The 15,212-nt window shown below is 41.9% G+C and overlaps 1 protein-coding gene across 1 annotated transcript; it reads right to left on the bottom strand.

The window, feature by feature from the left end:
* Positions 1–3,991: 3,991 nt before the first annotated feature.
* On the bottom strand, positions 3,992–15,142 carry rasl12 (RAS-like, family 12). The gene is made up of 5 exons (XM_085359127.1): positions 15,061–15,142; positions 14,604–14,660; positions 7,410–7,483; positions 5,138–5,328; positions 3,992–4,325 (listed from the first exon to the last, which is right to left on the bottom strand). The coding sequence occupies exons 1-5, from the start codon at positions 15,137–15,139 to the stop codon at positions 3,992–3,994; spliced, it is 735 nt and encodes a 244-aa protein (XP_085215253.1). The 5' UTR covers positions 15,140–15,142.
* Positions 15,143–15,212: the final 70 nt, after the last annotated feature.

Here is a 15,212-nt window from a genome sequence, read left to right as displayed (position 1 = left end):
ATAAGGCATGCATGTCTTTTTCTCAGTGACATAATGGTTTGGTTTATCCATCATTTCAGTGGATATATGACAACATTAAGGAGGTCATAAGAAAAACAAACTACGCTGAAAAAAAGGGATTGGCCATCTCTTGGATTTATGTAAGCATCTTGCGTGTATTTAACACAATTGCCTCATGCTTTAAAGTTAAGTGTAACTGTGTCATGTAGAAACTACATGATATGCAGAGAGAGTAGATTAAATCATGTTCGAGTGAAGTAAGTCAATAATATAGCTAAATTAAATAAAATCTTGCTACACCTTTGGATCGTGGTTTGAGGAAGGCCTCCATCTCAAGCCGAAAAAAAAAGTCTACCTTGTAATTTGAGCACAAAAATTTCATGTTTCTATCTTGAATGTTAGGAAATCATGTAGGATCTGTATGAAATTCAACAACTTAATTTCTTCTTGTTGAGATGACCTGATACAAACAATCAATCAATCAATCAGAACTTTATTTGTCACACGCAAGTTGCCCTGCAGTGAAATGGGGACCCCCCGACCTTACATACACAACACAGACATCACATGGGGAGACAGGTCAGGGACCGGTAGTATTACAGAAAAACACTGAAATACAAAACAATGGGAAAGTCCAAGAGGGAAAAAGGAGACCTCTACTCATGCTGAGCTCCTGGGAGGACAGCATGAGAACAGGAAACAAAAAACTCCTCTGCACAGAAAGCACATAAATGTCCACAGCACAACATTATGGAGCACGTGACCAGCAACAGGGGTGGGTGGGGGGTGAGGAGTTGTCCCAAGCAAACACAGCAGCCATCCTGCCCTGCAGCTATTCTTCCAGCGCTGGGCCCAAACCCGCCGTGTTCTCTAGGAGGGAACAAGCATCGACGGCGTTTGGAAAGGGAGGGGGGATGGGGGTGCCTACTGGGGTCAGCGGGGGAGCTGGCCCCAGGGAGGGGTTACCTGCCCCTCCCTTCCTTCCCTCCCCATCTCCAGCTGCCTCTCTCTTCCCGCTCCACCACAACCACCCACACATGCAGGGCCTTGGAGTAGGGGTATGTCACCAGGGTGCAGAGGAGGCTACCCCCCCTCTGTCCCCTTCTGGCTGCCTCTGTCTCAATTTTATCCCACAACTTAGACATTCACATTATTCACACTCTCATTACACATACATATAGGATCTTGGGGGTGGGCACAATCACGGAGTCCAAAGTACCATCAGGGTGTACACCTCACCCCTGGCGTCGTTGCCCACCTCTCAATTTTAAATACACTTAGACATTGAGGGCTAGCAGGAGGGACCATGCGCTTACCTGCTGCTCTCTGGCAGGTAGCTCCATGCCCTCCTGGGTTTTAAATGCACCTTAGAACACACATGCATCAACACTACAATGAGCGGGTGGAGGGAGGTTTGGAGTCTTCTCTCACCCCCATTCTCTGCGGCCTGCTGGAGCGGGGGGGCTAGGAGGAGTTGGCCGTCCGACTGCGGTCTGGAGTGTGGGGCCTCCCTGCTGCTACGGAGTCGGGGTGGTCTGCCTCTCCCCACCGCAGGGAAAAGGGTAACACCACCTGGGTCTGGGTGCAGTTCCCCCCTCCAGGGGCAAGGGTACCTAGACCCGGTTTGTAGAGTACGCTTGGGGAGTGTGATTGCGTGTACAGCGTCTCTTTATGTCTGTCTCCACGTTGGTTGAGTGTGGAGTGAGTGCATATGAGAGCATGAGGGTGGGAATGGATGTTTGTGTCTGTGTGTGCCTGTATTTCTGTGTCTATATGTCAGGTTGGGTATCAGACGCCACCTCTCTGGGGACATCTCAGGCCCTCCAAGGTTTGGAGGCCTATCTCCCCCTACCACCACTTCCCCTGCCGGTGGCGGACTCCCTCAGGTGTCGGTGCGTTGATGGTTCTTTGTGTCTGGGGGTGGGCGTCCAGGTACACACCGGCTCACTCCTTGGCGGCCGCTTATCGGGGCCTGGAGCCTGGGGCTCGCTCGGGCCCCTTCAGGGGTGGGGTGCCCCCGGCCTCTCGGCCTGGGGCTCGGTCACTCAGGCACAGCTGGCGGCCGGTGGAGCTCACGGGCGCGTCACTGCAACTCCCCCTGGCTTCTGCTCCGCGGCTGCTGAGTGAGCCCTCATCTGGGACTCTCCTCGGCTCTTACTGGGACAGTGGCGCGGCTGCCCCTCTGTTGGTCTTCCATGGTTTCTTGTGTTCTGGGGGCCTCTGGATGTCTGGAGTTTTGATCTCCTCCATACCTGCTTCACACCCTGGAGGACGGGGCTGTGGCCCCCCCCACACTCCCTAGCAGATCGTTACATGGAGAAACCTTTGGAATACAAGCGCGCTGATCCACACAGGTGTGCACACGGGTGTTCACTGCTCGTAGACCCAAATTACACCTTTCTTGGCTGCTACTTCGAAGCACATCTGTCCTGCGTGCTGCACAACAACATTGAATATTTAGTATTTACTGCTGTTTACACTTAGCTAGATTAATGCGATGGTGTTGTGTTTAGTATGTTGCTTTGTTTCTTTTTTTTTTGTCTTTTTTTGCTTGTTTTCTATTCTTCTCTCAACAGGTGATCCAGGAGATTTTTATTTTTTTTCTCCCCCCCTTTCTCACTGTCCCTCTCCCCTTCTGTTTTTCCTTTCCTTCCTCTTTCTTTCTCCCTTTCCTATCTCTCACTCATGTCTGTCCCGTCTGTAACATCTGGAAATAAAATATAATAAATAATAAAAACAAAGATCGACCAAATGGACCAATACGGCAATGCCACGATGATCCATTTGGCAAAGTAAATCCATTGGGTATCCTTGTTGGTCTTCAGACAACAATTCTGATGGCTAAAGAACCAAATGGGACAGGCAAAAAAAAAAAAAAAAAGGAAAGGGAGGGGGGATGAGTGTGTATCAGTGTATGTGTGTGTCCAGAGTTCAGCTGAGACAGTGTCCTTCCCAATCTAGTGAGTGGTTAGTTGCTGGTCTCACAAAATTCACAAGATCACACGAGATTTCAAACTGCAGGAAAATCAGTGGAATTATAAGAGGCAGATATCTACAGACACACCACGTGTGTGCTATCACTATTTACTGTGGTTTAACCTGTCAAGGGCAAGAATGCACAGAAGATTCTGCATCAAGCCATGAAATCATTGCTTTCCTACTTTTGTTATACCTGGATTGGTGGCATGGAGGTTAGTGCTGTTACCTCCCAGCAAGAAGGTCCTGAGTTCAAATCCACAGTTTGGCTAGTTTACAGTGGTTTCTCTCTGGGTGCTCTAGTTTCTTCCCACAGTTAAAAGTCATGCAGTCATTAGAGTTAGGTTAATTGGCGATTCTAAGTTACCTGTGAGTGCAAGTGGTTGTTTGTCTATATTTGATAGACTGGTGTCCAGGGTGTACACCGCCTCTTACCCTATCACTTCAGGGTTATGCCCCCCTGCAACCAAGATAGGAGGATGGTAGTTGTTGTAGATTCATTCATTTTTTATGTTAACCAGACTTTGTTAAACATTATGTAATATGAAGACACCATGTAGTATTTAAGTGACCAAGTAGTACTGTGGTAAAAGTTATTGAACAGTGTTGAAATAAAATGACAAAATTGTGAAGGATTAAAATATTCCAAGAGCTCAACTTACTCCATCTGAACATGTTTCGCTTGCGTTTTATCAACGCAAAATGCACAGGTTTACTGAACATGAATACGTTGTGTTGATTTATCTCAGTTGTTTAAATTTCTGCCAAGGCAAAGCAGTTGTGTGCAACCAATGTCCACTATTGAGTTAAGTAAATCCAACATGGCCGTTTTTTCAGTGTAAAACCTCAACATAAAATCAACATATTAAGAAAAGCCTCCGTTAAGATTGTTCAGGCTTTTTCATTGAACCTGCCAAATGTCTGTAGGGTGGAGCTGCTCTTGCTGCTTCAGAAGCCTGTCTACATAAGGACCTACAACTCTCTTACAGTATCACAGGACATGCAGTAGAATGTGTCAAAATATCTTAAACCCTTTGAGTAAGGTGAGAGTGGAAGCTCTCCGTTTGCTCTGAGCTCTGGATGTCTTCACTGTGATCAGCTTCGCGTTGGCAGGCACTGGCAGCTCCTTGTAACATGGTGTAGTAAAGGATGGGACACCCAGAAGTGCTTTGTCCTCGCTGGCACAGATGGCGGGGACCAAGCAGCCACAGGCACCGCCTTTCCTCGCCCTCCTCACTGCCTCATGGAAGACTTGCTGTACAGAGTGGAAGTCTTGACAGGCTGACACCTCGAAGAATACACATCCAAAATGAGACGCCAAGGCCTCACCATCCGACTGACGCACCTGTCTGATAGGACAAACTTCTCTGATTAGGAAAAACACCTTTACAACAAGTATCACTGTCATAGTCTGCAACCAACAGATGTCTTCATGAATTAAAACGAAGGTTTATAACAATACGGATCAGACAGCAGACAGTACGATTGGATAATGACCCAAAGGACACTCCAACACCAACCCAAGAGTTTGTGCAGACAAAGAAATAACATATTTTTCAATGTTCAGCTCAGTCACTCGTTCTCAGCACAACAGAGCTTTTCAGTTGCTAAAGCCGAAACTAAAGGCAGAGAGAGAAAAAACAGTGACTGCTGTAAATGAGCTCAGCACCCGGTGATGATCGTGGCGTCAAGACTTTAGGCAGTCATTGACTGCAAAGCATTTTAATCCAAAATTTTATTTTAAATTATACTAGTTTGTCCAATTATTTTGAGTATCTAACCGTCAACAATGGTTTGTTGAGTCCACTGCATTACAGATGGAAGTTAAACATATGTTAATTGTTTGTGTCTCATGATCAGTGGGTTCAACCAAAGTACCAGCAAATTGTACCTAATTAAGTGTCTAATGAGTGTAAATCAAAAAGGTGTTCTAAAGGTAGTCAAATTTACAAATGAGGACTTTGGTGTCTTTTTCATTTCTCCAGGGACGTCTGAGACAAAGCTTTCTTCATGTGGCTAATTTCAGTGAAAAGGTCTACAGACTAATTTACACGCTGCCACACACACACACACACACACACACACACACACACACACACACACACACACACACACACACACACACACACACACACACACACACACACACACAGATACCAGCCTGTATCTGTCCATGTCCTTCTTGTTGCCCAGAAGAATGATGGGAGTTTGTGGCCTGAAGGTTTTGTTGTGTGAGGCAAGTGTCTGCAGGTACAGCTGACAGCCATTAAAGCTCTCCATGTTATCGATGCTGTAGACCACCAGGAAGACGTTTGCCCATGACAGATAACGTTCACTGTTCACTGGACCTTCCTACAAACACACACACATACTCAATTTCATTTTCTGTAAATTACTGTGTGAGCTGTCATTAGATTCTAGACTAAAAGATTTTGCTATCAGCACAGTGCACTAATTATCTCAATTTCTAGAGAAATGAATGTCCAATGTTGCTGCTAATGGAGCTGACCAGTGTTTTGCTGCCAAAAGCTTGGATGGAAAAAAGTTGGATAAAAAGCTGAGCAGATTTATCAGAGTAAATGAATAAATAAATAAATAAATAAAAAGTAAAAAACGTGCGGGTGGGGGGCATTTTGATACCTTGGGTATGCAGACAAGCTTTTATTTTGAAAGTCAGATATCTACAGGACACTCTCAAAAATAGATGAATCGATATCTTTTCCCTTGCAAAATGGGAAGTGCATCTATCAGTCAGCTTAGACCAAAACTTCTGGTGTCAGATATGCTGAAAAACCTTTAAATTGATTAGAAATCCCACTCTACTATTAATACAATACAAAATACTACGTAGAGTGCACTATACAGGTCAACAGATGTTCAAGATGGCCTTTACGTCATCTAACAACTGCTCACACTGTCACGGTAATACACCTGACAATTACATCCAGGCTCTTTTGGTTCTTTCCACCAGTTCAGAGTTTTGGTGCTGGATATCTGAAGTAGAGCAGGGCGACATGACCAAAAATATTTATCACGATATACATTTGAAAATTTGCGATAACGATATAACTGACGATATAACTGACACGAGACAAAATACTTTACAACTCCTCAACTTTATTAGTGCAAAAAAACCCATCAATGTATTTTCACTTAAACAAGCAGCTTACAAGACCGTGCAGAAAATGTTCCCACTAAGCCAGAAGGGAAAAAGAGGGAACACACACATGTAACATGGAAGCTCTTATAACATGTGGTTAGCCTAATTGGGCTTTCACCAAATCAGCAAAGATGCACAGAAAAGAAGATCAGACACCAACTAGGGAGGATCAGAAAGACAAGCGGAACGATCATCTCCTATGTAGCAGGTTTATCAGAGAAACTCAGGAGTCTTTTCCAAGCACAACATCCCAGTGTACTTTAGACCCAGCCACACACTCAGACACAAACTGGTTCATCCCAAACACAGAACTCCTAAACCCAAACTTGACAACGTAGTGTATGCTGTACAGAGCAGCGAGGATTGGTATAAACACATGGCACAACATAGAAGAGCCACCTCAACCAGACAAGACTCGGCTGTCCATCTACACCGAAAGGTCAAAGGTCACTTTTTATGAGGATGCCAATGTTCACATTTTGGACAGAGAGGACAGATGGTTTGAAAGAGGAGTGAAAGAAGCATCTATGTCCACTGTGAGCGACCATCTTTGAACAGAGGCGGGGTTTATGACACCAACTCTCTGCCATCTATAATCCAGTTTTGAGATCCCTTCCCAGACGCCTTAAGGCCCACTCACATCCTGGGCCATCTGACCTCAGTAAGTCACATGATAGGGTGGGGCCAGGTTTCACAATGGGTTCACTCGAAACCTTGGCTGATTGTGACACACACCTGTTTTCACACCTTGGCTCGTGCGATTAGGTAGAGGATTAGTAGGGGGTCCGTGACCCTCTTAGGGGCACTCCCCATAGGGCTTAACAGACAAGCTTCTCTACCATTTGCTCCTAGAACTGAAGAAGCTTCTCGGATGAGAAGTGAAACATCTTCAAGAAACTTAAAGTTGTCCAAAGGCTTTTCTTTCCAAGCTCCTTAGACTACAATCACCTGGATGACTGAGAACCGTCACAGACACATCTGTTGGGCATTTTTCTTGGAATTCAGACAATAATTCTGATAGCGCAGGACAAGACAATCGAAAAAAGGAAAGAAAAACAAGTCAGACACCGTCCTAGGTATCATGTAAATTTTCTAAAATTAACTAGAAGATTTTATTTTGAAAATGTTACCCCACTGACACGTCTTAATATGAACCAGTAAGTAATTGCAAGCTATTTAGGAAAAGTGCAAACCATTCTGGGGCTTTTATTTTGAAAATCAGACATAGGCCACAGAATAATTTCCTGTATGAAAACCAAATTTTGGCTCATACCTGTTCACAGGTGTCCATCACTCTCAGTGTGACCGGCTGCTGGTCCACCACCTCCTCAGACGAGTAGACGTCTTCTGTATATGCAAGGACACAGAACAGCCATGTTTAACTTTTCAAAGGCTTTCTATAGCTGTGCAGGAAGTAAACAATTCCAGTAAACACAGTAACGGAGCAGTGAATAAAAATAAGAAGAACCCGAATATTATCAGTGTAATGTTTCTGATTTTAATTATAACAATAGCTCTGCTCCATTGGCCTGTGTGCTCCTTGCCTGTGTAAAATATAATATGTCCTTTAATTTCAATTCAATTTATTTATATAGCGCCAAATCACAACAAAAGTCGCCTCAAGGCGCTTCATAGATACAGAGAAAAACCCAACAATCATATGACCCCCTATGAGCAGCACTTTGGCGACAGTGGGAAGGAAAAACTCCCTTTTAACAGGAAGAAACCTCCGACAGAACCAGGCTCAGGGAGGGGCGGGGCCATCTGCTGCGACCGGTTGGGGTGAGAGAAGGAAGACAGGATAAAGACATGCTGTGGAAGAGAGACAGAGGTTAATAACAGATATGATTCAGTGCAGAGAGGTCTGTTAACACATAGTGAGTGAGAAAGGTGACTGAAGAGGAAAAACTCAATGCATCATGGGAATCCCCCGGCAGCCTACATCTATTGCAGCATAACTAAGGGAGGATTCAGGGTCACCTGGTCCAGCCCTAACTATATGCTTTAGCAAAAAGGAAAGTTTGAAGCCTAATCTTAAAAGTAGAGATAGTGTCTGTCTCCCGAATCCAAATTGGAAGCTGGATCCACAGAAGAGGGGCCTGAAAACTGAAGGCTCTCCCTCCCATTCTACTTTTAAATACTCTAGGAACAACAAGTAGGCCTGCAGAGCGAGAGCGAAGTGCTCTAATAGGGTGATATGGTACTACAAGGTCATTAAGATAAGATGGGGCCTGATTATTTAAGACCTTGTATGTGAGGAGCAGGATTTTGAATTCAATTCTGGATTTAACAGGAAGCCAATGAAGGGAAGCCAAAACAGGAGAAATCTGCTCTCTCTTTCTAGTCCCTGTCAGGACTCTTGCTGCAGCATTTTGGATTAGCTGCTGGCTTTTCAGGGAGTTTTTAGGACTTCCTGATAATAATGAATTACAGTCATCCAGCCTGGAAGTAATAAATGCATGAACTAGTTTTTCAGCGTCACTCTGAGACAGGATATTTCTAATTTTAGAGATGTTGCACAGATGGAAGAAAGCAGTCTTACATATTTGTTTAATATGTGAGTTGAAGGACATGTCCTGGTCAAAAATGACTCCAAGGTTCCTCACAGTGTTACTGGAGGCCAAGGTAATGCCATCCAGAGGAAGAATCTGCTTAGATACCATATTTCTAAGATTTTCAGGGCCGAGTACAATAACCTCAGTTTTATCTGAATTAAGAAGCAGAAAGTTAGCGGCCATCCAGGTCTTTATGTCTTTAAGACATTCCTGCAGTTTAACTAATTGGTGTGTGTTATCTGGCTTCATGGACAGATAGAGCTGGGTGTCATCTGCATAGCAGTGTAAATGTATGCTATGTCTTCTAATGATACTGCCTAAGGGAAGCATGTATAATGTAAACAGAATTGGTCCTAGCACTGAACCCTGTGGAACTCCATAATTAACCTCAGTGTGTGAAGAGGACTCTCCATTTACATGCACAAACTGGAGTCTATTAGATAGATATGATACAAACCACTGCAGTGCAGTACCTGTAATACCTACAGCATGTTCTAATCGCTCTAATAGGATATTATGGTCGACAGTATCGAACGCTGCACTGAGGTCTAGCAGGACAAGCACAGAGATGAGTCCACTGTCAGAGGCCATAAGAAGATCATTTGTAACCTTCACTAAAGCTGTTTCTGTGCTGTGATGAGCTCTGAAACCTGACTGAAACTCTTCAAATAAACCATTCCTCTGCAGATGATCTGTTAGCTGTTTGACAACTACTCTTTCAAGGATGTTTGATATGAAAGGAAGGTTGGAGATTGGCCTATAATTAGCTAAGACTGCTGGGTCTAGAGATGCTTTTTGAGTAAAGGTTTAACTACAGCCAGCTTGAAGGCCTGTGGTACATAGCCGATCATTAGAGATAGGTTGATCATATTTAAGATCGAAGAATTAATTAATGGCAGGACTTCTTTGAGCAGTTTTGTAGGAATGGGGTCTAAAAGACACGTTGATGGTTTGGAGGAAGTAATTATTGAAGTTAACTCAGAAAGATCAATTGGAGAAAAAGAGTCTAACTTAACATCAATGGTACTAAGAGTAGCTGTAGATAATATTACATCTGTGGGATGATTACTGGTAATTTTTTCTCTAATGATAAAAATTTTATTTGTGAAGAAGTTCATGAAGTCATTACTAGTTAACGTTAAAGGGATGGTTGGCTCAAAAGAGCTCTGACTTTTTGTCAGCCTGGCTACAGAGCTGAAGAGAAACCTGGGGTTGTTCTTATTTTCTTCAATCAGTGATGAATAGTAAGATGTTCTGGCTTTGCGGAGGGCTTTCTTATAAAGCAACAAACTATTTCTCCAGGCTAAATGATGATCCTCTAAATTTGTGACACGCCATTTCCTCTCCAGCTTACGATTTATCAGCTTTAAAGTACGTGTTTGAGAATTATACCACGGAGTCAGGTACTTCTGATTTGAGGCCTTGAGGCCTTAGTTTTCACAGGAGCTACAGTATCCAGAGTCGTACGTAGTGAGGAGGTGAAATTATTAACAAGATAATCGACCTCTGTTGGGGTAGCGTTCAGATAGCTGCTCTGCTCTATGTTGGTACAGGGCATTGGAGATGATAACAGTGGGTGGATTATATTCTTAAACTTACACTGTTCCAAAAAATAGTAATGTCACATTATTTTACTGTGTATTTTACAGTTGTGTACTGTTTTTCTAGAATATCATTACATTTACAAAAGTAGACTGTGATCTGACATGTCAAATGTAAAATAACATAACATCACTGTAAATGTAATAAAACACAATTTACTTGTTTGTTAAATATATTTTGTTGTACATATGCATATTTAGCTCGTAAAAATACATCCAGGAATGTCTCCCATCATGCCTTGGGACATGTGCTGCTGTTTAGATGTTCTTGTTTTATTGTTTATGGTTACGTTACTTTTAACTGTTATCTTGAATGCTGTGTTTACGCCGTGGTGCAGCGTCACTGACAGCTGTTGTTTTGTAGAGAGTGACTTCTGTTGTGCTGTTGTTGAACCTTGAGGCACATTGTAGCACTGGCAAGTGTTTCAATAAATAGCTCCCCCTACCAGCTTGGGGTTAAATAACAAGCTCAATCTCTCTGTGAGCTTCGTTGTTAAGATTTCTCTGCATGCCACAATGTAAAACATTGCACGGACACGCTGTGCTAATTATATATTTTGAAAAAGAAATATAGAGGTAGGAATTGCAGTTAATATAAATAACATGACGCTAAGCATCGGCCAATGAATGTGAACTAACAACAACAAGTTCGCGGGTATGGCTGCGACCATAGGAAAAAACCCTAATATGAAGGTATTTTACTGCATTTTACAGTAATGTTCTGTTCTTCTAGAATATCATTAAAGTTACGTAAATAGACTTTGACTTCACATGTGAATGTAAATTAACGTTAAATCACTGTAATGTAATACAACATAATTGTCATGATTATTAAATGTATCTGTCTGTACATATGCATATTTAGATTGTTAAAATACATTCACAAATGTTTCATGATTTCACAAATATCTGTCCAATATTTGAAAGATTGAACTGTTGAATTCAAATGTAAATGGCCTGTATTTGTATAGCGCTTTACTAGTCCCTAAGGACCCCAAAGCGCTTTACACAACCAGTCATTGATCACGTAAAAATGTTCCTAAAAGCACTTGGAAAAAGCAGAATCCCATGTCAAATTAGCGCAACAAACTCTATTTTAATTACTGAAAATAACCGTATTTTTATGGGACAGTTATTTTCTGTTATTTTACGGTCGTATTTTGGCGCCCCAGCTGCCGGAATATTACCGTTTTTTTAAGATGTTTTTTTTTTTTCCAATTTATAGATGATTTCATTGTTTAATCACATTAACATGTTCCTGATTTAATGTTTAGCAGCACTTGAAAAAGGCGAGATCCCATGTCAAATTAGCGCAACTAATTGTATTTTCATTACTGGAAATAACCGTATTTTTATGGGGAGTTATTTTCTGTTATTTCACAGTCGTATTTTGGCCCCCCAGCTGCCGGAATATTACCGTTGTTTTAGGATGGTTTTTTTTAACAGTGTAGTTACAGCACTTTCAGAAAGACATCTACTTTGATAAAGTCTACTCTCCACTGCTGTGTAATCAATTATTGTAAATGTAAATGTTATCAGGAAATGATCAGACAGGAGAGGGTTTTCAGGAAACACTGTTAAATGTTCAGTTTCTATGCCATATGTTAAAACAAGATCTAGAGTGTGATTAAAGTGGTGGGTGGGTTCTTTTACATTTTGAGTGAAGCCAATTGAGTCTAATAACAGATTAAATGCCATGTTGAGGCTGTCATTTTTAGCATCTACATGGATGTTAAAATCACCCACAATAATTATTTTATCTGAGCTGAGAACTAAATTAGATATAAAGTCTGAGAAATCAGACAGAAACTCTGTGTAAGGCCCAGGTGGACGATAGATGATAACAAGTAAGACTGGTTTCTGAGTTTCACAGCTGGGGTGGACAATGTTAAGCATCAGGCTTTCAAATGAATTAAAAGTCTGTCTTGGTCTTTCATTAATTAATAGGCTGGTGTGAAAAACTGCTGCCACACCGCCCCCTCGGCCTGTGCTTCGAGATTTCTGGTAGTTAGAATGACTCGGGGGTGTTGATTCATTTAAAATAACATAATCATCCTGCTGCAACCAGGTTTCTGTAAGGCAGAGTAAATCGATTTGTTGATCAATTATTAAGTCATGTACTAACAGAGACTTGGAGGAGAGAGACCTAATATTTAATAATCCACATTTCACTGTTTTACTCTTTGGTTCAGATGTGGATACTGTATTGTTCTTTCTTTGTAATTGTTTATGTTTAAGTCGTTTGTTGATGGTTTTTAGTTTGTTATTTGTCTGTTTGGGAGCTGACACAGTCTCTATGGAGATGGGTTTTTGGGGGGGTAGCAGGAGGAGAGAAGCTGCAGAGAGGCGTGTAAGACTGCAACTCTGCTTCCTGGTCCCAACTCTGGATAGTCATATTTTGGGGGGTTTAATAAATTTGTCCATATTTCTAGAAATGAGAGCTGCTCCATCCAAAGTGGGATGGATGCCGTCTCTCCTAACAAGACCAGGTTTCCTCCAGAAGGTTTGCCAATTATCTATGAAGCCCACATCGTTTCTGGGACACCACTCAGACAACCAGCAATTTAAGGAGAACATGCGGCTAAACATGTCACTCCTGGTCTGATTGGGGAGGGGACCAGAGAAAAATTTTTTTTTTAAAACTTTTATAATCTTGTGTAGCTTGTGGGAAATGCAGCTTGCACAGTACAGGGGGTGAAAAGGCTTCTTGCAGCTTTTTGAAAAAACCTTGATCATGTTCAGTGGTTGTTTTCAGTCTGAATGAAGGTTAAGAAAGAAAGAAGCCCACTGCATGAAGGTTCTAGGATTATCTGCATATTCAGATGCACCTTAGGGCTATACAAAGAAGGAAATTCAACATAGCCAGGCTTTCTTTGCTTTATCTAATCTGACAAAACTCCAGATAAACAGGTATCTCCAGATAAAGGTTATCAAGCTTCTTTGTTAATTCGGGCATTCTGTTTCAGTCTCTAAGTGCACTCATATTAAGGGGCATTTGATGCATCATTTTACTTTAAAAGGGACCGACTGAGTGCAGCCATTGGCATCATCAGAGGAATGAATGCTAGAGAGCTATAAAGAACCTTAAAATGTTGTCAAAGGCAACAATGCTACTGCAGATAAAACAAAGTGCAGAAATTCATGAATTCATGACAAAGAATAGAAAAATAATTATGTTCATTGAAATAAATGAGTCTGTTCCATCACAGCTGAGGGTTAAAAGTATAAAACGTTAAAGTGCATACGCTTAAACATTACATGTCAGTCACTGTTTTCAGGTCTGACTTTGTCCCTTACACGAGAAAAGAGGAGATATAGAAATCGCTTTTGTTTGTCACCAGGTCAAAGAGAATAATAAGTGCTTCTAGACCATGATACAGTTTGTAATTCTGCCTCTGTACACCATCACAGAGGATTTTAACTCAATTCATCAATATGTGATTAAAGTGCAGTCGCCTTTACTCACCAGCATCTCTTTGGAACTCCTACTAAGACTTTCGGTGAATAGCCACCAAATAGAAGCTCAACACAACATATTTTATAAACTCTAGATCATTTATTTACTCAGTTTGTCACAGAAAGACAGAGGAACACGCCTCTCTAGGGGCAGCTGTAGATCAAAAGGTAGAGCAGGTAATCCACTAGGGATCGATACATGGCTGCTCCAGTCTGCATGCCAATGTACCGCTGGGCAAGATACTGAACCCCAGGCTGCTCTCTGATTCATTGACTGGAGCCAGGCCACTCTCCTGACAACAAAACCATTGGCTCTGCAGCTACTTCTGAGCCTCTGAAAATTGGGACTGTGTACAAATGTCTAAAATGTGAAAGTTTGTTTTTAAACAAATCTACAAATCGAAGTCATTTCTCATTCATAATGTTAGATCTGCGCACACAAATCCCAGTGAGAACGTTAAGGCTCCACAGGTTGTACATATGACTCTTCAGCAGAGATGCTAAATATCACTTACAGCATACTGCGAGTAAAAGAATCAATGAAAATGAAACGTATTCAGTCCATTTTCATTTGAAACTCTGAACGTAATCGGCTCCAGAACAGCATGGGGGTGGGGTGATGCACTCAAGAGTGAAAATGTGTCCCACAGAAACATAACAAAAGTCACATTAAAAGGAAACACAACAGGCTGAAGACAATTACAACTGTAAAACACAAACAACAATATGGTGAAACTGGCTTCCAAGACACAATACAAATACTTGAGCATGAAGGGGAAATATACTGGGTGGAAATTTCACTTTAAATACAGCACTTTCATCACCATCGACCAGCAATGCTGTCTGTTTTCTTACCTAGGTTGGGGTCATATTCAGTGATGAAGCGCTTTGTGAGAAATTTTACTGTCAGTGCTGTAAAACAAGAACAAAGACAGAAGAGAATTTACGGAGCCTCAAGAGACCAGGGTTAGTGAGGGGCATGAGAAAACCACTGCTACAAAAACACATTGAACATTTGAGGGAAAATGCTAAATAAAACCCACCCAGGGAATTATGGAACTGTCCATCTCATGAAACAACTTCCTCTGGAAAGTTGAAATGTTTTGTTTCTACTTACTACTGAAAATCTTTTACTTTATTTCCTGGTGGATCTGGTGTTCATGCAGGCTCACTGAAGTTGTAACTTTGTGATTCTTAAACATGAATTGCTAAAACAGTTATTTGGTTACAAGTAAAAACAATCTAGCAAATCAGTCAGCCCTCAGTTTAAAAAGGAAGATTAAACATCTGTTGAAGTGAAAGATTAAAAGACCTGACTTCCCGCAGCCCATCACACCAAGAATCACCAGGTTACATTCAGCAGGATTACACGTCTTCACCTTCCCAAACATAATCGACAGGAATATCTTCAGAGAGACCGTTACACAGACTTATTCCTGACAGATGCCCCTGCTTTCAAATGAT

This window comes from Diplotaxodon limnothrissa, linkage group LG1, assembly GCF_057381915.1.
Source record: "Diplotaxodon limnothrissa isolate DT_005_m linkage group LG1, D_limnothrissa_male_GT1.1, whole genome shotgun sequence".
NCBI classification, from domain to species: domain Eukaryota; kingdom Metazoa; phylum Chordata; class Actinopteri; order Cichliformes; family Cichlidae; genus Diplotaxodon; species Diplotaxodon limnothrissa.
This window is presented reverse-complemented; position numbering and strand designations above follow the sequence as displayed.